The 22,942-nt window shown below is 28.9% G+C and overlaps 2 protein-coding genes across 5 annotated transcripts in view; both read right to left on the bottom strand.

Moving 5' to 3' along the window:
• LOC107451438 (afadin) overlaps window positions 1-22,942 on the bottom strand; it is a 99,905-nt gene that overhangs the window by 8,213 nt on the left and 68,750 nt on the right. For 2 of the 4 annotated variants that reach the window (XM_087164472.1, XM_087164474.1), the window contains exons 16-27: window positions 22,134-22,308; window positions 20,974-21,062; window positions 19,280-19,408; window positions 18,314-18,382; window positions 10,082-10,155; window positions 9,872-9,990; window positions 6,626-6,763; window positions 5,058-5,493; window positions 3,257-3,541; window positions 2,276-2,956; window positions 1,416-1,527; window positions 1,259-1,300 (exon numbers count right to left, since the gene is read on the bottom strand). In XM_087164472.1, the coding sequence (XP_087020598.1) occupies window positions 1,259-1,300; window positions 1,416-1,527; window positions 2,276-2,956; window positions 3,257-3,541; window positions 5,058-5,493; window positions 6,626-6,763; window positions 9,872-9,990; window positions 10,082-10,155; window positions 18,314-18,382; window positions 19,280-19,408; window positions 20,974-21,062; window positions 22,134-22,308 (2,349 nt within the window). The remainder of the gene's footprint in view (window positions 1-1,258; window positions 1,301-1,415; window positions 1,528-2,275; window positions 2,957-3,256; window positions 3,542-5,057; window positions 5,494-6,625; window positions 6,764-9,871; window positions 9,991-10,081; window positions 10,156-18,313; window positions 18,383-19,279; window positions 19,409-20,973; window positions 21,063-22,133; window positions 22,309-22,942) is intronic. The other 2 variants (XM_087164473.1, XM_087164475.1) reach the window with 2 other exon arrangements.
• LOC147809636 (uncharacterized) lies at window positions 13,035-16,604 on the bottom strand. Its single transcript, XM_087164477.1, has 2 exons — window positions 16,264-16,604; window positions 13,035-15,335 (listed from the first exon to the last, which is right to left on the bottom strand). The coding sequence occupies exons 1-2, from the start codon at window positions 16,465-16,467 to the stop codon at window positions 13,929-13,931; spliced, it is 1,611 nt and encodes a 536-aa protein (XP_087020603.1). The 5' UTR covers window positions 16,468-16,604; the 3' UTR covers window positions 13,035-13,928.

Raw genomic sequence — 22,942 nt, 5'->3', positions numbered from 1 at the left:
TATACTCTGCTTTTTAATAAAATTTTTTTAGAAGTTTAGTGAGAATTTTTCTTCCTTTATCATATCAATAAGGTTCCAGTCTCGCCTTAGAAACAGGAGTAAAAACTAAAATAAATACCAATTAAAAGCTTATAAAACTTAGTTTGAAATTTATTTCAAAAATGAAAAGAATATTTTCCGATAGACAACTATGTTATTACAGTAGGGAACCGATTATCCGGAACGACCGGAACCATCGCTATTCCGGATAACTGATTCTTCCAGTTTTCCAAATCGCTACAAAAAGGCGTTTTTTTTTATTATTGTTAAACCCAACTAAAAAAAAAATTTGGGGAAATAATCTTAAAAAGAAGAAAAAACGATGAAGTAATGCACTAATGATTATTTCCAAAATGATGGTAAGGTAAACATCTTTCAAAAAAGAAAGAAAAATCCTAAAATCTTATGAGGAAAAAAAATTCTTTTTTTTTTAATTGCGGGAAAATTTATCGAATTTCGTTCCGGTTTTTTGGTTTTCTGATTTCCGGATAATGGGTTCTGTACTGTAATATAATAAAAAATAACCATATACAGATTAAAGAAAATTTTAGGGATATCTACAAGTTGTAAAATGTAATGTGAATATCAAAAACAGTAGTAAATGCAGAAAACACAAACAACAAAGGAAATAACAAACAAAAAAATATTCTTTAAGTTCGAGTGACTTATTTCCATAGTAAAAAATAAATAAAAGAAACAAAACACAAGCACACATTTGTATTTTATCATCATAGTCACTGTTAAAATTTATTACACATAGATATCAACTTCAAATAGTCACATGCCATTAATAACAAGCACTAACATACAATATTACAAGATATTGTAGGATACAAGCACTAAATTCTCTTACGATTAAAAAAAATTTCTTGATCATTACTATTACATTAGTAACCACAAAGGGATCAAGGAACAAACATGAACAAAACAGGGATAAACTTAACTCGGAGCCAAAAGAGTCGCAACTCAAAACGATCTTAACCCATTAAATGTCTATGCCAAACTCCTATTCTTTTACCCACGCAACAATTATTTTTTCTTTCAGAGAAATATTGCTCTGCAGGAAAATTGTTTTTCGAACTTTGCACAAGCAGATAGACACATAAAGGGTTAAAAGAGACATCAAACAAGCAAAACCTAATTCAAACACAATTAAGGTTCCACAAAGACAGAACAGAAAGCCAAATCACCATTTATGAAAAAATGAGTGCATACTCACAATATGAGTAGCAATATTAAAGGTACCAAATTTGCTGGAAATCTAAGGGTAGAAAAATGTGTTAGTATATTGAATATTAGTTTAAAGCAGCCATGCAATTAAGATAATAAATTGTTAGTGAACTAGCTACAGTAAAAAATTTTGAAACATCACTTACTTTTTCTTTTTCCTCCCGTTCCCAAGGGGAAGGACTTAAAAGATTTGACGCTTCTTTTTTATCATGCCCACTTACTGCTTGAGAAGCTTCGTAAGCAATCCTGGAATTTTGGCTACATAACAATTTTGAAAATTAGTAATCTGTTGCTGAAGTTAAGAGTTAAAAATTATTCATGATTCAAAGAATAGCAAGTAAAAAAAAAAAAGTAAAAAAATTTCAAATATGAAATGAATTGTAAATTATCCAAATAGAAAATTTTTAATGTACATATTCTAAGGTACCTCAATGTCTTCCTTCAAAAAGAATATTTTGAAGGAACAAAATTTTTGGTATAAAAAGCAAAAATTTTAAGTTTCTGTAAAAGGAATTTTATAAATATCCAATATCTATTATAACTCAGCGGAAGAACATAATAAATGAGATTTTAATATATTTGAGAAAACCAGCTTTAGAATATTTAGAAACATTAAGAGTAAATTTCACAAATAGTAATGTTCAATATTCTTTTTTTCAAAAACTAGGTATAATTCACCTTGCTTTTAGTCAGCCGAGTCTGCACAAATCGCTCATATATATTTTATTTTTAATTTCTTAATATGCATTTCACACATTTCTCTATATATCTCATATATATATATTGTTTTTCTCACAGCAATTAATAATTTATTTACTAAGTCCTTTGTTTAACACTAAAGTGATTGGACTTTTCAACTCTTTATGTACAGCAGTGATTTTAACAATTTGGCACATGCTGTGCTGCCCCTTCGTTTATACATAAATTTACCGAGAACACCTAAAACAAACCAACAAAGAAAGACAAAATATCAATAAAATTTATAAATGTAGAAAATAAAATCTACCTCATGTTTGGTGATGGTTTATGGGGAGACGATAGCCGTGGATCAGGTTGCGGTTGACGACTAGGTTTAGGTCCCATGCCATCTTCTGCTCTGGGAGGATATCCTGATGGACCATAGCGATAGCTGACAACAGGTGGTGGTTGATTTTGATGCAATGGTGCCCTTGGACCGTTCTGTGGCACCAGATGGTGAGCCGACGTATCATATACAGATGGGTTATCTGAAGGTGGCAAATACCCAGTGGGAGGTCTTTGAAACCTTTCAGGTTGGTTATTATAGAATTGGGGACGTGGTTTTGGAGCCGGAGCTGGTGGTCCAGATGGATACTGATTATGCATATGACCACCAACTGGAGGACCTGGGTGATAATTTGGTGGAGGTCTGTTCATAACATTCATTCCTCGAGGTGGTGGGAAGTTAACACCTCGCCCCATTTGAGGTGGTTGCTGCTGAATCATTTGCCTTTCTCTGTCTTCACGCCGACGAATTTCTTCTCGCATCTCTTCCATTTTTGCTTCTTGCCGTAACAAATCTCTTTGCCTGGGGTCCATATGCATCATGTTGTAATCCTGAGGATGCATTGGATGTGATCTGTTGTGCATATCAGGATGAGAAACATTTTCAGGGAAGGATCTTGGATCATGGTCATGTGGTCGCATCATTTCAGGGTTACGCAGTTCCCTAATAAATAAATGCAAATAAAGATAACTAACATGAATATAAATAATTGAAATATTCTAGGTTATTGAATTTAAGTATTAATTGAACAAACGCTTCCACACATGAATAACAAAACAAAGCATTTTAATGTTGGGTTCTCCGAACTTTCACAAAAAATGAAAACAACTTTTACAAATTTTTTTAGTGATTTTCAATCATAAGTATCAATGATTTGAACTAACAAAAGAGTTATGTTAGCATAGTGAAGAATACAAATTAAAATATTAAATATTTAAAATAAAAAATAAAAACAACACATACCGTTGATCATGAACTGGTCTAGGAGGAATGTATCCTTGTTGACCATAATGAGGATCCATGGAATTGTGGGGAGCAGCTCTAGGTGATTTAGGTGGTCCCGAATTAGGATGAGGATAACCCATTGAATTTGCATATTGCTCTTGCTCCCTAGTAGAAACTAATGTAGAAAGTGGTCTTGAACGATCCATTGATGATTGCAAACCTTGTTGATCAGGTCTATTTAGAGAAGATTGTGAACCATGTAGAGACCTTGGTGGCTGCTGAGGATGTGCTTGAGAGGATGGCCTATTTAAGTGAAACATGAATATCAAAAAAATGTAAAGCTATTTTAAGACATTCAATTTTTAATCGCTTATGCATAGTCTTAAATATATCTTTAACCTTAAAAAGTTTTTTAACATTAAAGGATGTAAAGGAAGATGTTAAACAACATTTTGACTACAAGTTTCTGGTTTTTTCATGGAAAAAAAAATATATATGCTATGTTCGGCTATAAAAATAAAACCTAAATTATATTCCGCAAGTTTTCAACTAAAACGGATTTTGTTTCATTAACTGCATCCTGGTGTTTCCCTACAAACAGAAGATTTTCTTAAATGCATTTACATATCACTTAACCTAATCTTCCACTAAACTCTTAAGTGATGATAGCACATTGGAGTAATTGTACACATAAAAAATATGACAATAAAGCAAATAAAATTAATTAAAGAATTTATATTGAAGTGTGTCCTAATTAAATTTTAAGCTTCCCACATTAATATGCTTATACATTTAAGATGCTACTACCAGTATTACAGATAAAAATAATAATTATCAAAGTGGTACATTCAAAGATATATTCATAGTTATGCATAAAAAGGCAAAATTTATTCAATTTTTTTTTTTTAAATGCAAGTTTATAACTTTGCATGAACGGTTGTGAGATTATGAGTTTGGTAGCTTCTGCTATATCCTTCCCATCTCAACCTCCACCATGGCAGTATAGGCTGCAGATTATTTTTAATTAATATTTTATTAATTTTTATTTCATTTTTATAAAGCAAAATTGCTAAGACTCTTTTTGAAAACATATCTTAACTTGTTTCTTATAAAAATTACAAAGCTAAGTTGAGAAACACCACAAAAACAGAAAATATCAATTTTTTTTTCTGTTACTGGGTTACAGACTTAACTTAATTGCATTCTTATTTAATAGTATCATTGTATGAAATTCAACTTAAATTAAAAAAACATTAAGTTTTTATGCATTAATTTAAAAAAAAAATTATATTTGTAACATTTTGCTATGTGTATGTTAAGCTGAATTTAACAATAATCTCTGTCTGACTGCATTAAGGCTGCTGAGAGATTTGGACCAATAAAAATAGCGCTGCAGGTTCACTCCACTAATTCTGCTACCGGGAATTATGGATGATCTAAGACAATTTAAATTACAGATAATTATTAAACCTTCCACAAACTCTCTCTCTCTCTTTTGCAACAATGATTAACACAACTTCAATAGGCACTTTTATTCCTATTGAAGTTGTGTTAATCATTGAAGAAGAGAAAACTTATAAATCAAAAAGTTAACTATTAACTAAAGGTTAACTTTAATCAAAAAGGCCATTATTTTATAAAACTATTTAATAAAAATATTTAATCAAAAAACTTATTTTTTTAAAAAGAGAACTATTGAATCAAAATGTTTAACTAAGCTAACTTTTAAAGTTTTTAAAAAGGATAAAATAAATATAGTTTACAAAGTATTACAAACCAATTTATCTTAAGTCTTAAACATTGAGAAAAATAGCCTTACCTCATGTGTATATTGTGAGGATTTGGTGAATGATTCATCTGTGGTTGTGGTGGTTGCTGGTATAGGCTAATATTTTGATAATGTCTTTCTTCCTGGATTGCAGGTGGCGGTAACGATGACACTTGAGGGGGTGCATGCATTGGAGCTTGCGACTGTTGGATATTTGGGTGGGAAACAGCACGATTATTCGGACCACCAGGAAGTCCGGGATACGGAGGTGGGTTTTGATCATCTTGAGGATAATGCAGCCTTGGATCATTAGGCATGTCATGTCGCAAGTTATTTGCAGATTTTGAACGAGAATGGTGGTCTGGGAATTCATTCACTTTTGGTATTGAAGCAGTTGAAGACGTTCGGCTGTATGCAGGATTGTAAACCTCCTGTGATCGGATGCTTCCATTCTGTTGAATACCTGAGGGGTCTGGTTCATGGTTGCCTAGGAAAAAAAATTGTGGTTTTAAAATTTTTGCTTCAGAGCACATATCTAAAAAAATCAATAACTATTTTACATATTTTTTTCTAATTAATATTTTTTAATCTGCGAACAATTTTAAATTGAATTTTTAGATTTTATGCTGAGAAACCAACATACCCCCACTAAACTTTATTCTGGACTACACTGAAAAATTTGCAATCAAATGAACTTTTCGCTTTTAAAAATAGTACATTGCAGCTGCTTAGAATAAGATCCAAATTATTCGTTCTTCTTCAGTTTCTTTATTTAGGTAGTAACTTTCTTTTGGGTTCTTTGATAGTTTATGAATGATGTTATGAATATATGAATTAAAATTTGATACTCTATTTCAGATTAATGAGAGAGAAAAAAAATAAAGCGCACTTTTCACTAATATTCACATAATACTTTTAACAGGGTGCATAGCCAGATTTCTCAACAAAAAATAAGCACCTTTTAAGTACTTTTTCAGCACTTTCCAAAAAAAAAAATTCATAATTAGGATCTGTGCAGTAATGAAAATTATTTTTTTCTTTCGTTTTAAGTTCTTAATTTTTGAATATAGAATCAATAAAATTCTAAAACATTTTCACTAACTTCACATAATCATGATAAAATAACTAGTTTCTGATAAATATTGCAAAATTGTGAAAACCATGCATTTTTGTAATTTAGAATAACAATCAACACGGTAAAGAAAAAATATCTTTTTAAAAGATAGAAAATAAAGCACTTTTTACAAACCCCGAATAAAATAAGCACCTCTAAGGGCTTTTAAAAATGCAAATCAAATATAAGCACATTTAAGCACTTTTTAAAAATTCTACACATCATGTTTACATACTAAAAATGAACATTAGGAAAAGGGAAGGAGTTCAGAATTGTGTTTTAAATTTATAACTAGAAAAATACTCAGTATCTTGACAAATGGTATAAGTTTTGATTATTAAACGTCTACACAATAATTATAGAAATAATCACTATCTTCTAAGATCTTAATATTTTTTTAAGAAATAGGTGCTTAAATCCTTTCCCACAATTAAATAAAATTATATTATAATTATAAGTAATATGTATTAAAATTACATAGATGATAAAATGACAGAATCCTTACTATTCAAAGAAGGAACACTTTTACTGCTCTGCATTCGAGGAGGTAACAGGTGGTTAGATCCTGGAGGTATTCTCCCATCATGACCATTTTCATTCATAACCCTCGATGGAATATCCCGCTCACTCATTCTGCGAGGTCCTGAAAGCAAGTAAATTTCATATTAACCATAAGAAAGTAAATTTAATTAAAAAACTATTCAAACTAACTTTTGAAAAAGTTTCAAATGTCAGTTTAAACTCTTATTATCTTTAATTTCTTCCTAACTTTTTAGTATTACAGTTATGGTATATAAAACTAGCAGATTTTAACATTGAAATTATATTTAATTTAAGCATATATATTTAAAAAAAATCTACAACACAACCAATAACTGAGAGAGTGTTTTATAAAAAGCTTTAATGCAAAAGTACAGATTCTTAATTCTTTATTAAGACAAAATTCTTTCTTTGAAAAAAAAAAATTAAAAAAAAGAGAATTAGTTCTAAGTTAAATTTTTTTGAACGTCATAAAAATTAATGAATCAATTCATTTAATAGATTTCAATCATTATCCATTTACCAGTAAGAGCTTATTCTTTTCCTTGTTGTGCTAAGAAATAATATTTTATAAGCATTCGTTAAGATCTAAATTTAGATACCAATTTTTTTTTATTATTTACCTCAATTCAAACTTATCATGTAACTGAATGGTTACTCTTCAAATTATCCCCAATCTCATGTTTACAGTAGCACAAATTATACAAATTTATTATTAAGTACAATTTAAAAACACCAATTAGGTTTTAATGGATATAAAACTTTAAAAATATGAAAACATGTGTCAAAAGAATATAAAAAATTGACAACAAGGTTAAAATGTTTAAATTTTAACCAAAACTATAAGTGGATAAAAATAATACGAGATTTTGGCACGAGATACTTGGGAAATGATAATAATGAAAACTCACAAAATCATGTATAATATGTTAAAAAGGCGAACTAAAGTAAAATTGAACACAATACATTCTGGAAGGACATAAAAAAATTGATAGAGAGACTAAAATATTGCTTACTACCAAAATCAAACAGGATAAAATGAAATGCAACTAATAGTTATGAATTGATAAAAATGAAACTTGACAAAGCCATGCAAAATGAGTTTAAAACGCAAACTAAATAAAAATACATTTTAGAAAGGAAAAACTGAAAAAATAAAACCAATAAAAACAAACCATAAGCACAGAAAAACATCATCAAAGGACTAAAAAGAGAAGAAAATTTTATATAACTGTACATACTATGACAAGTTTGAGGGCATGGTTCAAGACAATTTCCAAAGCTGTACAGAGTCTCAGTACTACTGCATTTAGATGAACGATGATATGGCAACAATGAAAAAATCTCTTTAGCCACCTTCTTATTAATATGTTTAAAATCTTCATGACTGTTACAAACATACATGTTTTTCGAATGATTGGTAAAACTATCATATGTGTAATTGCCATTCTTATCAACGTCTTTGTGGCAAAACTGTTGTGATGATAGATTTTCTAAAGACACACAATTGGAAGTTGCTTTTGATTTGCATACAATACAAAAATAGTTAAGAGTGACATTTTCTTTAGGCATATGCTGTTGCCTTTTAAATATACATATAGGACAATCAGTTTCATAATCCTCAATTTGATATAATATGCTTCTAGACATTTTTGAAGGCACGTGTTCTCGATCCAAGTGAGATTGGCAATATGGACATGGACAATTATGGCAGAAATTGAGTAGAGAATCTTCACTTTTAGGTTTAAACAAAGATCGTTTATAAGGCCACACTGAAAATTTGGACGGTAAGCCTGGTGGACGAAGCCTTGCATTCTTGAATGGATATTCTTTTAAGACTTGATTTCTTCGTTCTAAGGTGGGTAATAGTTCATTGTTTGTGGTAGATGTGTTTTTATTATAGTCAAAATAACAACTTCGTGTTATTTTAGGAGGAACAAGAAAGGTATTTAAATTTCCAGAGTTTTGTTTCTCGCATCCACTTGGAGGGGCTCCGAATGCTCGTTCTCGTTGCATATGAGTGATGTCTAGCAATGAAAGGTTAGAAACATGACAGCAGATGATTAGGTTCAAAAAAGAGAAGTTACAGTATAAAATAACCAAATTTTGGTCAGGAATAAGAAAGTTAAAAAAAATTTAAGGATTTTTCAATGTTTTTTTCTAATTTCTGCAAAACTTTAGAAAAGTGAAGAACAGAAGATACAGAAAATGATTAAAAAATTTAATATTTTTGCGAATAAAATAAAAAAGTTTTTGGAACTATGAAATACTTTTCTTTTTGAGAGTTTTGAAAAAAGAAAATGAAAATCATCAAATGACAAAAAAGTAGAATAGAGAGTTTGGTAAATTTTAACTTATTAGTGAAGTCGCCAGAATTCATGGTTAAAAGTGAAACACTTTTTTAAAAAAAATTTAGAAACAAATATGAGTTTGCATACATAAATATACAAGTTGATCAAAATGATATCTCTTATTGGACATAATTATTTTTATTAAAAAAGTTAACATTTTGTAAGATGTGATGTTACTCATGAAATGTGAGTGCAATAAAAAATTTGAAACCTGATAGTAGAAAGTTAAATTTTTAAAACGAAAAAAAAAAAAAAAATGAAAAATTGCTGAGTTACAATTGTTTCAATTTGCTCAGAGTGTTTATTCTAACCACTTTTTTATAGCATTTATTTCAGTTAAATTTATTTTAATAAAATTTCTTAAAAAAGGATAGGAAAATGAGAATTTTTGTTTTATAAAGGAATTATTTATTAGCAGAATGTAAGAAATGCATAAAAATGCTAAATCAAAGCATTTAAATAAATTGTGAACTAAGGTCATCAAAACAATTTTGTGTTAATTTATAAATAAAAATATTATTTCAATAGAAACATTTCAAAATAATATTTTTTTATTAATTAAATTACATGATTTGTTATCGTTTAAATCAGCAATCTCAAACCTTACATGCTTACCAATTGATTTACTAGACATTAATGTTGTGCAATTGATTAAGAGCAATGAATAAATTGAAATCGAATCCAAAATTATTCAATCTGAACAACTAATACAAAACCAAAATGCTTTCTCTTCATCAAGAGCAGTAAAAAAATGGGTTTAAAACAGAACAAAGAATCTAACAATCAAAGTTTTGTTCAAGAAACTAGAAACATCCACATCAAACTGGGTATATGATAAGAAATTTTTACAATATAAATACCTCTTTGAATTGTAGGTGAAGGTTTAGTTAGCAAATCAGTCAGACCATTAAAAACTGCACCTTGTTTAGCAACTTCTAAGGTAACAACAGGACCAGTTCGTGTCATTAATTCAGCAGCCCTAAAACAGGACAAATAATGAGATATTTTTTTAAATAACAATTAAGGAAGGAATGGTTACAGGAAAATAAAACTAATTAAGTTAAATTTACTTTTCTTGGTTAACTCCCACCAAAGAATGCCCATCTACTTTCAATAATTGATCACCAGCTTGCAATCTGCCATCCTATAATGTAAAAAAGACATTTCAGCTTCTTTTATAATTCAGATGCAATTTATTTAATTATCAGTTGAATAAAAGATGAAAATGCAGGGCTTGATTCAAAGGACCATTGGTGCAAAACCACCAAAATTTGACCTGGACCAAAATGAAATTATTATCAGTTGTTGCCTTGACCAGCATTTAATGTAAAGGGATAGTATGCTGTTTTGGTTTTATGATTTGGACTGTGTTTTTAACCCAAAATAGCAGATTTCTTCATAATGGACAATTGCAGCATCTCTTAAATTTTCCAAATTATAGTCATTACTTCTTAAGATTGATTTCCTGATTACGAAAATATAATTTTTAACTCTGACAAATAAATATTTATTTAATTATTAATATTTTAATTTGAGTGAAAACGCCCTCACTCGAAAACGACCGCTGATTGGTGTGACGTCATTAGAGCCTTACTCCTCACGACCTTCCCGTTGTTATTATGTATTTTCTTTCTTGCGGTTTTAACTAGCTCTTTTTGTAACTTATTTTTTCCAAATTTTCCCGCGTGTATTTAAATGCGTATTTAGCAGCAAATATTTTGAAATCTATTGCATATATAGAATCAAAATGGAAGAGGGGTTTCAAAAAGCTCAAACGGACAATTTGCCGCAAGTTACTGAAGAGATGATTATGGATTTTTTTCGAACGAACCAAGATTTCATTTCGCCTGAAATCAAAGGCATAAAGGCTCAAAGGTATAAATTTGTTTATTTATAAACTGTAGCTGTAAATAAGGGCGTCGGCAAGGAGGTGCACTTGCACTACCCTGGATTTTCTTTAAGCAATTAAAAATAAATAGAAAAGCAATTTAGTTATAAAATTTTATGTAAAAAATTGATTAATCAAACAAGAATTGCAATCATACAGAATAGTTTTAATCTTTTTTTTTGTGGGGATGGTAGTTTGTTAGAGGGTTGCACCCCCCTATATTTTATTCTACCGGCGCCCCTGGCTGTAAATAATTTTGTGTGTGAAAATGGAACGGCGATTTGTTATAACACATATAGGTACACGTTAAAATATAGCAAGGATTTAAGTATACTAAAAACATCTTTCCACTTTCATAAAAGTATAAAACTAAACGCTATTCTTACACACTAAATTATTATTACTCACAAAAACAAATAATTATACTTACTCACAAAATTATTATTCTAAACGTTATACTTACTCTTTTATTAAAATTATTTTATTAAAATTATTTTATTAAAAATTAATTTTAATAAAATGTATTATTTTATTAAAACCTTGGCCTTGGGGAGGCCAGGTCTGTCTCAATTGGTTGTTTAGTCTAATAAGATTCTGTTTTTCAGTTTTTAAATCATCTTTTTCACACACACACACACATATATATATATATATATATATATATATATATATATATATATATATATAAATATATATATATATATATATATATATATATATATATATTTTAACTTCAGATCAGCAAGACAAACATATGGGGATAATGCTATAGGCTATGTGCAAGTTAAGCGAGAAAGTGATATCTGCATTGTTAAAGGGAAAATGACTCCTGAGCATAAAATAAAAACCAAAGCATATGCAATAACTTTGACATGTGATGAATCTTCTGGGGTCATAAACTCATTAGTGTGCGATAACTGTGCGGCCAGCGCAGGAGGATGCAAGCACATGATTGCATTTCTTTTCTGGGTTCACCGAAAATGTTCGCTACCATCTCCAACAGAAATAGAATGCTATTGGAAAAAATCTAAACTTTCATCAGTTGGTTCATCCCAAAAATTTATTCATGCTTCTAGTTTAGGTAAAAAAGATATCAAAGATCTTCCCCCAAAGGGTCCTTCTATTTTAGAAGATTGCATGAAAATTGCAAATGCGAGAAATTCTAAAAATTTGCAGCTTTGCAATTACTTTTCTGAGCCCTCAAATCTGGAAAAAATATCATTGCACTATCTAATAGTGCAATTTACAGCATTGAAAGTAGGTACCACAGTCGATGAGTTTTTACAATATCTGAAGGACATGGTGCCTGTTCAACTATGTAGTGAAGTTGCCCAGGCCTCACTTGGCCAAAACCAAAATCCCATTTGGCACGAGCTGAGATATGGAAGAATAACTGCCTCTAAGTTATATGAAGCGTCTCAGTGTGCAAATTTAAATGGCAGTCTTGTTCAGACCATTCTAGGAGCAAAGTTTAACCCAACTAAAGCCATCAAGAGGGGAAGCTATCTAGAAAAAGAAGTTGTGCAAAAAGTTCAACAAAAGCATAACATAAAAATAAAATCAAGTGGGATATTACTAAAAGATGAATTCCCAACTTTCGGAGCGTCGCCCGATGGTATAGCCACAGATTTTATTGTGGAAGTTAAGTGTCCTACCTCTGAAAAAACAATGGAAAAATACTTTGATGACAACAAACCTGCTGCCAAACATTATGCACAAATGCAACTACAAATGTTGTTCGCAGACAAGCAAAAAGGCTTATTTTGCGTGGCGCATCCTGATTTCGAAAAAGGTGGTAATGTAACTGAAATTTGGATTAATCGAGATGATGACTATTGTGAAAATATTATGCATAAAGCTCTTGATTTTTGGAAAAAGGCCATTTTTCCACAGCTGTATAAGATTTCATTTTCCTAATAACTTATCCTACTTAACTTGACTAAATTTAACTTATAAATATTATGCCTGTCTGTGAAATAATCATCAAAATTTTTTGCTTTATTTTTATCTAGCTTTTATTTTTCTATGTTTTTAAATTGGTTATTGCCACCATCAAATTATTTAAAATTGTAATGTAAATGCAATATATCATGTGTGTAGTTTATTACTGTCTATTACATATTTTGATAAAAACTTAGATATGCATTAGTGTTTATTTTAAAAATTCATTGTACATATGTTAAATAGAGAACATTAAAAAAGAACTTATTTGTTACATCGAACTGATTATTATAACTTTATGAAAACAAATAGGCAATAAATTTTTGTTATCATTATTTTAATTTAAGGGCACAGTAAAAAAAAAAATTTTTAAAATACAAATTTCATACTGTCAAACATAATATTATTCTGCCATTATCTAATAAATTTTAATATTTGCTAAAAGTATAATGTAAATGTGAAGGATCATGTGAGCGATAAAGAGTTTATATTGAGAAAAAATTCTAACCACAAGCAACAAGTACTTAAAAAATAGGAACAAAGAGAATTTTTTAAGAAAAAAGATTAGTTTATTACAACTATTATATATTTTGATAAAAAAAATCAACTTTAATTGCAAAAATCCAAAGAAAGACATGTTAAATAGAGATTAGTAAAAAAGAATTTTTTTATGATATCAAAGTTATTATAACTTTATGTTATAAGAATTAGGTTATGATCAATAGGTAATAATTGTAGTGTTTCTATAATTTTAACTTATATTTGAAGTAAAAAGTAAATAATATGTGTTAAGAAGGGTACAATAAAAAGACTTCTTAAAATATAAATCTTAAAAAGTATCTAAGTGAATTTCCACAAGTATGATATAAAATACATAAAAATATTTCAAACATTTATGGCAAGTATCTTTTTAACATTCTCTTAATTTTTTAAAAGTATCAATTTTCAGAGGCTATAAAGACAACCAAAGAAGTTGCTGCAGTTAAAATTAAAAAAAAATATTAAACTAAATATTTGAAAAGAAAAATATATTAATTTTAAATAGTTTTTACAAAAAAAATTTTTTACAAGGTTACAAATATACACATTTAGACCTTAATTAATTTGTTTTGAAAATTTATAAGACCACAAACTACTATTAAAATTTGATCAAATAGTTGCACTAAATGTCTATCAACGCAAGTATGCTTAGATAAGATAGAAAAATTTCTCAAACGATTAATAACTCTTTCTACGTGCACTCTAACTGCAGCAACTTGTTTGGTTGTCTTTACATCCTCCGCAGACATCGGAGCACTGTGAACAACAGATGGTGGACGAATCAAATGGCAGTGCAATTGCTGCAACAAACATGAAACATTTTTAAAGCCTCTGTCTGCCATAACGTCTAAGTGAGGAAATAACATATTCAAATAACCACAATCTTCAACAATGACAGTATCAGAGGCACGTCCACCATAACCTTTCGAAATGAAACTCACAGTTCCATCAGGAGTGCAGGACACTAGATACTTTATGGTGTTGTCTTTATAATACTCTGACCACGTTAAACTTTGATGTAAGGGGTTAGTGGGCTTTTCAATGGGTATTTCGAAGCAATCAATGATGCTTTGCACATTGTAATATTTTCTTCGAAATGCCACCGGCAAACACAACTTGATGCTACTTGGGTCAGCGGGCCAATAAACAAAGTTTTGCAGCTCTCCTGCAAGAAGAAACAATGTGTCCTTAAAAATCCTCCCCACATTACTAGCACTCATGCCGAAAAGCATTCCAAGTTGTTCATAAGTTTCATTCTGTCTGATTTTTTTCAACGTGATTATCACATTCAGCTCCAAGCTTTTAGCATGTTTTGACAAATAGTCTATTAAAAAAGCTTCCTCTTTCTGAATCCCTAAGCACATCAGGGGATTTTTTTGGATTGCCTTCAGCATACAATTTCGTATCGCTTTTTTATCTTCTTCTTCATCATCCTCTGGATCATAATCAGACCCAGACAAACATTCATAATGATAATCATTTGACGTGTCTTTGTCACATTCAAATAATTCTGTACACGGTATTGCACAATTTTCCTTAACACTTTCTTGTAAATTAACAATATCCGCATTGCAAGCTTTATTTTGAATATGAGGTGAGATTTGGCAACCAAAATCTCTCATAGAAACAGTGGTGGTACTGGTGCATTTACTTCTATATCCAGGTTTAATATTTACCTGGCAAATGGCATCTTTATATTCGTCATCTTTAATGTGTGCTGTAGTAACTACATCATCTGAACTAATGAAAATAATTTCATCAGATGTTGATGGCACTGAATTCGAAAGAATGTCATTCACAGTGTTCTTTCGCTGACGCTTTGCAGCTCTTTCTGTAGACAGAGCTGGAGGCTTATTTTTCTGGCATGCAAATATGTGTGGTAAAGCTCCTTTTTTTAACTTGAGATTTACACCTTGTACTTTATGCCGCACATAATTTTCTGTATCAGTTTCAAGCTGAAACAAATGAAAATTTTATCAAATTTAGTCCATTCTGTAAACATTCATAATTTACATAAATAACAATACCAAGCATTTCAGACATATTAATAAAAATATTCAATTAGCTATTAAGAACCACACCTGTTTTATGATTATGTTAACTATGTGCCTATTTATTTTTGCCCTACAATTTTATTTAAATTATGGAGAAAAAAAAACAAATATAGTTGAACTTCTTTCTAGAATTTCTTTTACGAGAACTGTTTTTTGATTCCTTGTCATTTTGCTTACTTGTATAAAGCTGACAATGTGAGCTACTTTTAACGTGACCAAACTTTCTGTTCCCCTTCGAGTTGAAGTTAATGAGGTTCAACTATATAAACCAATAGAATTTAACTATAAAAGCATAGAAAAGTTAAAATTCGAAATAATATTATTCGTAATAATATCAACATTCAGGCATTTCTAATACTAATATAAATGAATATCTGATACATTTTTTATTCATTTAACAAACAAAATTAATGCTCATTATTAATTTACATTCATAAATAAATAGTTTGAGTTTTCTGAAATATTTAGATACTAACACCTAATTTTATTAAAACCAATTTACCTAGGTATAATTTACAGCAACAAAAACTGATATCAATTTCCACACAATGCAGTGGCACTTTCACATGTAGCTACCAGACATTAAAAGGCCAATGTATAGGTTAAAGTCATAAATAAATAAAAGTGGACTTTATTTATACACTGCCGTCCATATGTGAGAGTTAAATAAACAAAAGAAAAAAAGTAGTAGATCGGCTGTCAACAATCGATCAAATTTCGACTGTTGAATTCGTCTGTCAATACAAATCTTATTTCAGTTTAATGATGGTCTCACGAAGATAAAAACTTATAAGGTGATTGAATATAGTTGACATAAAAATATACTTACATCAAAGTGGTCTTGGCAGATATGTCGAGGGCATTTTTCAGAAAATTCAGGATTTTTATTCTCATCACGCTTCATTAGATGGCACCATCTTTTCCTTATCTCAGCTTTTCTTGGCACATCAAAAAATATCTTTTCAGGAGCTGTGGAAGTTGTGTTAGTGCACATAGGCACTATACAGTACTTATATTTACTTGATGAAGACATCAAACAGCAATACACTTCGATTTTAAAATATATTTTTGAAAAAACAAACGACGTTCAACTAGGCACGTAAACAAGCGTTAAATCACCAAGGAGAAAAAGTGTAAACAATCGCGAGTCAGGCTCGAATGGCGTCACTTTCCTAAAAGTCACGTGACTTCCTTTTTAAACTGAAAACGAAAGTACACGATTTTTAATTGCTCTTAATTAAAAAAGTAGCATTTTTTGGGAGGTAAAAAGATGTTTTTCAGGACTTTTCCATCATTCTGAATTCATTAAAAACATAAAAAAAATTGACTGCAATTGTCCATTGAGACATTACAAATTCTCAGTATTGTAATTTTAAGTTCACTCTATTGACTTTTTTAAAATAAATCTTATATTAACATATAGACAGACTGGTGAAAATGTGTATGGACAAGTATATCTTTCAGTTACTAGTTCTTTAGGCCAATGACGAAAGTTTCTTAATTTCTTCTCCTGAAATACATATGAAAATTCTTGATGATAAAAAATAAACTAAATCCGCGTGTTTTGAGAGGACTAAAGAAAAAAGAAAAAATCAATACAACATTTTTCAATATCAGAACATTTTTTGGAGCAGGAGGCACATACGAGACCACTTTAAAAAAGAAAGCATATTCTGCTTAATAAGAGCAAATTTTATACTAAAAAAATAATAATAAAAACAATTTTGAATTTCAGAATAACTTTGTTTAGAACAGAAAATTTTATATTTTCCAGTACAATTTTATTAGAGGATCACTAAACAAAATTTAGTTTAAGATAAATAAAAAATTTATTATAGCATTGTTGAATTAAAAAAGTGGTTATGAAAGAGAAGGTAAAATGAATTAATATAGACACGGCCACCCCTGCGCATATTCTGATTTGTTTCGGGTTCTTAAAGATGAGGTCCTGCGAGACTCCAGTCTTTTTATGGACTTTTTGGAAGTGTTCGGATTCATGGGTGTCGTTTAGCACTGCTAGACGATTCCGAGATTAAAAACAACAACATTCCCCCTTTTCAAAATTTGTAATAGAGTTTAAGATTTCACAAATCAAATTATTTTAAAGTAGTGTGTTAATAGCCTCAAAATGAAAACACAGTAAATATGCAATTTTATCACTTGTAAAAATGTAATTTAGTAACACGATTACTGAATTGTCAATTGGAATCTGATTTTTAAAATCAGATGAAGCAATAATTATGAAAACACAAAATTCCACGATGGAAGTCTGCATTTGCAGAAAATAATAATTATGCATATCACCCCTGAATTCACAACTATAAAATTTGATTTTGTAAAATAGTAAAGTTTCCTTTCACATAAAATGACCGAATTCTAAAAAATTTCAAACAATGAATCTTGGGAGTAAGGTAGTTTATCTAAATCATGCTAATAATTAGTAGACAGTCGCCAAGTCTGAGCTATCAAATTTTGTGATCTTTACCAGCATTATCAATCAAGATAAAAAATTTTGAATCCAAAATCCAAATCTTTCGATTCTTAAAATAAATTTTAATATACGCATTTGTACTCATAGAAATGGTATATTCTACCAATACAAAAAAATCAGGAATAACAAAATCTTAAAATCAGGAGAAATAAAGAAAAAATACTTTTCATCAGGAAAATGATGAATCCTGATTTATTTCTTTAATACAAAATATGCTTTTAAATTTAAAATTACTTACTATACATGCCTAAGAAACAAATTTTTCTATATCAAAAAATATACAAAGATCAGGATTTAAGTAAGGAGAGGTTTAAGTCATCATTTAGAATTCAATTATTTCTAAGCCATTCTTAGTTTCAGCACAATTATTTCAATTATAGCCACTTACTAGGTCAGCAGCACCGCCTTTTACAACAGACTTTATGTAGATTCCGAGCTTGTCAGCATCAGAGGGAGCCTATAAGAATAAATACCATTTATCATTCCTTAGTATGTGTAAGTTTCAACTTATGTAAATTTTAAAAATATATAAATCTAACAAGGCTAGAATACTGTATACATTTATATTTCTTGCTATTTAATTTTAATTTTCATGGCATATATTAAAGCAATAATGCTTCGGATACAATGTTGATTAAAGAAAACATTTTAATAAATGCTAAAATTTTAATTATATTTTAATATCACCAACAAATATTTAAAAATATATTTACAGGATACATTTTAATCAACTTTTTAAACTTTTAAAAAATAAAATTTCAAAAATATTTATAAATAATTAAAACTAAAATGTTACAAAAGTTGTAAATTCTAAGAGAATAATAAGAAGTGCTTGATGCTTAAAACTGCAATGTATGTGGAAGTCCCTACAGAACAATTAATGTATGGAGAAGAACTGTTTCGAACCACTCAGAATAAACAACTCTAAAAGTGAAGAAAATTTTATATGCTGCCAAGTTTTGTTCTGTTACGCAAACAATTATATATAATTTAGTATTTCTAATTAAGGCTTCTTTATCTTACAAATTTAGTTTGAGAAGCAATATTATTTGTCACAAAAAAAGAATAGTAATAATTTTATTAGTGTGATTCTCAAGTCTTGACGTAAAATGTTCAACATAATTCTGCTCCTAGGGAAAATGTTAGGAATACTTTAAAAACTACTATATTATTAAGACTAAAATTGAAAATTTACATTTTAGTTGAAAATAATATTTTTAATATAAATTTTAAGGGGATGAATGATTTTAAAGAATGCAAAGATATTTCATAATTACAAGTTGTTGTTTTTTTGCATTTTGCAATTGAACAGCTAATTTTTTTTAACAAGGAAAGAAATAAAAAAATTTTTTACCCCAGCAGCAATAATGCTCAGACCGATGCCATTATTACTTTTCTGCAAACGGATTGTAACTACTTCTGCTTCTTGGTTTTTCCAGCTGCTGCTATCATCAACATGACTGTGTAAACTTGGACTACGAGCCTAGAAATTAAGTTACAATTTAATTCTAACATTTCTTAACTACTTGTTATTTCATATTTTAAAAACAAAGCCATTACCTTTTAAAAGTCACACACTTTCTAAAAAATACTTTAAAAAGAAATCTTACATATTCAAAAAATAAATAAGAATAATAAATAAATTAAGACAGTAAAGAAAATGTCTATTAAAACACAACAGATACAGAGACGTTTTCACACATGACCATATGAATCAATAATTGGGGATGATCTAGAAAAAAATTAGGTACATTTAAGGACCATTTTATTATAGAACCTTTCACAAAAATAACAATACTGAAAAAAAGAAAAGACTTTTCAAAAAAATTTAATTTTTCATCAAACTTATTTTTTAATAACATGAGCATTTTTACATGGATAATTGAGAAATAAAATTAAAATCGTCCAGGAAAACTTTCAAATAAGTTGGTGATGCAATTTTTCTAACAACCAAATAGTGGACAAATTAGTTTTTATTTCTTAGTATTTAAATGCTCTCTTGAGATTACAATCTTATAATAATAAATTATATTAGGTAGACTGGAAAATTCTGTCGGCGAAAGAACACACCTCATTAAACAAAGATGCAAACTGTGCCTTAAAAAAATGGTAGGGCATTTATAATGAAATGTATACAGTAGGTTTACCACTTAGCTCTGCTGGATACTTTCGATACAAGCTTGAATATGTATACACGTCTTTTTTTTGCCATATAACTGTGTCTCTGTAAGCTAGAACATAACAACTGAGTTATAGGACAAATACCCTACCACTTTCTTTCATAAAAGAACCTTAACATTAAACTAAAATAAGGTATGCACTTTTTTGCCACATACGTGTGTCACTGCAAGCTAGAACATAACAACTGAGTTATAGAACAAATACCCTACCACTTTCTTTCATAAAAGAACCATAACATTAAAGTAAAATAAGGCATGCACTTTCGTGGACTAAACTTTCCGTTCAACCTAACAGAAAGTAACTCAAAATCTTCCAGTAGCTAGCTCTTAGTTTAGTATTTATTGTAAAAAACTCTTTTTCAAATCTATGTGAACTTTTTTTAATCCTGGCAGAAGAATTAACATACTATTTTGAAACATAAGTGACAAAATTATTCATATACATCTCTCACGGAAAGCAAATTTAGTGTTATATGTCCTTAAATATCAATGGAAATTTTATCAAGTAATTATTATTTTAGCTTATAGAATATCAATTTAAAGAGTTCAAAAAATAAATTTTAATGAAAACATTGATTGCACTTAAAATATTAAAAACATAGTGAAGCGAGAATTTTTTTTACAAATGTTAATAGTTTATCAAAATAAAAGTTATTTCTTTTTCAGTAGACTTTAAGTATAAAACTCATGTATTTTAACTCAGTAGTATATTTATGAGCGACATAATAAATATATAAAAAGCCTCACACACATTTACTTAAAGTGTTTAATACATAGATTAATTTTCAAGCAATTTCTCAGAACAATTGAAAGAAACAATATCAAAATAAAATTAACTATTTGAATGTAATACATAAATTTTAATTACCCCAGAAGGCAACCTGCCAATATCTTGATCAGACATGTAAATAGTCCAATACCCAGAAGATGTAGGCTGAATTGTAAGACGACACAGACCTTTAACAAAATATTTAACATGTCATATACAACACTCCTGGTAATATATTTATGTAAAATAAGTTATTAATAATAAAAGCTACTACATTAATGAATTCAAAAATACTTTAATTCTAATCATATATTTTAAAAAATCAGAATAGACAAATTTCATCCTTTACGGATAACTTTAAAGGGAGAGAAGGATGTGGTGCTAATAATTATAATAAAAAAACAAGATAAAAAAATGTTGGTTACATTTTTTAAAAGTTGTTAAAAGTGAAACCCATTTCCAATTAACTGAATTCTATTTTTTACTTAACAATCATATATATCAAAGTAAACTGAGTAGGCAATGTTTAACTGAGGATTTAAAAATATAAAATATTAGTAGTTGTGTTTTTAGGTAAATGAGGACTTCTAAAGAATTCTAATTGAGAGAACACTTTCAATGACAGCAATTTATTTAAGGTAAAAATTATTAGTTTTGATTTATAATGCATAATTATTCAAAACTGTTGAGGATTTCTACCAAAATGTGATCTTAAAAATTTTATTCAAACTGATCCTAACAGAAAGTTGTGTGAAAAAGGTAATAAAACAATAAATAACATTAAAATCTATGCTTAATTCTGACTTATTATTGAATTTTAATAGTTCTCAATTTTACCACATTAATATTTTTTCTTTTTAAATTTACTTACACCCATAATATTCTTTATATTGATACAAAAAAACAAAAAAAATGGAGGTTGAATTAGTTGCATAAGTCATTATTTTCAACTATTAAACCATAACTTTTAAAATCAATTTAAAAGCGAAAAAGATTTTGTCGACAAATTGAAAGATCTTTTATTTTTTTTCCAATTTTATTTAAAAATCAGAAGCTCATTTCCCAAGGAAATATTATAGTTATAAATAATGATTTTAATTACGTTATTGAAAATTTAGCTTTAAGTCACAAAAAGAAAATAGTTTTCATTTAAATATTTAAATTTTATTTTCACCATTCAATTGTATAGCATTTTAAAATAAATATAAAATAGCAAATTAAAAAGAAATATTTGTACATCAATAAGACAATCGTTTTACCTGCTTGAATAAGTGGTTGCAAAAATTCTTGCAATCCAGCTGGAACTCCTCGAACAATATCACAAGAATAACCATCTTCAGGCAACAAGAAAGGCAATTGTAAATCAGAGTCCTCTTCAAGTTTAATATCTCTACCCTCACTTCTAGCTTGTTCATCAGCAGTATTTTCAGCAACCTAAAATAAAAAACTATTATCTAAAAAGCTCTCTAAATATAGCTGTAGACAGTGGTTTCCTTCTAATATTGTTGATTCCATCTATAAAAAAATTAAACTTGATATCTACCAAACTTTCTAATCAGATTTTGACAATTAGATTTTTTATCTTATTATCTGAAAATCAGTTTCTAAATTGCCGATTTAAAATAAATTTCAGTTTTAAAACAGTTTTTTCCCCAGTAAATAAATTAAATTTCACCAACCTTGAAGACCTTATAGCTGATATTAAAAGCTTGGGTATTTATAAAATTTTGTGTCACTATAGTCTTGCATATATTGGGTAAACTAAACATACCCTTAAACACTAACTAAAAAAAAGAAAGAAAAATGAAAGCTATGACCAAAGTCAGGACCTTAATTGATCTTTCATTGCTCTACATAGTTCTAATCACAGGTTTGAGTTTTCTTCTGCTAAAATCATTTAACACTCTTCATCTACTGAACTTAATTTTTGGGTGTCCTTCCATACTTTAAAAAATTCTAATAATTTAGTTAATGACCTTTCCAGCATCCCACTGTTTTTCAATATTTGGAAGTGTATTCTAATTTAATCTGTTGTCCCCTGGAGTTCTCGTCAGATCCCCTCACACCT

This window comes from Parasteatoda tepidariorum, chromosome 5 (assembly GCF_982258835.1).
Source record: "Parasteatoda tepidariorum strain Cologne lab strain chromosome 5, Ptep-v5.0, whole genome shotgun sequence".
Taxonomy (NCBI): domain Eukaryota; kingdom Metazoa; phylum Arthropoda; class Arachnida; order Araneae; family Theridiidae; genus Parasteatoda; species Parasteatoda tepidariorum.
The sequence above is the reverse complement of the archived record's forward strand: the minus strand, read 5'-3'. Positions and strand labels throughout refer to the sequence as shown.

Excerpts from the sequence above, each read along its gene's own strand:
- LOC147809636 (XM_087164477.1), bottom strand. The coding sequence starts at position 16,467 with ATGTCTTCATCAAGTAAATATAAGTACTGTATAGTGCCTATGTGCACT. Across the intron at positions 15,336-16,263 it reads TCTGCCAAGACCACTTTGAT|CTTGAAACTGATACAGAAAA; the intron begins GTAAGTATATTT and ends CATTTGTTTCAG.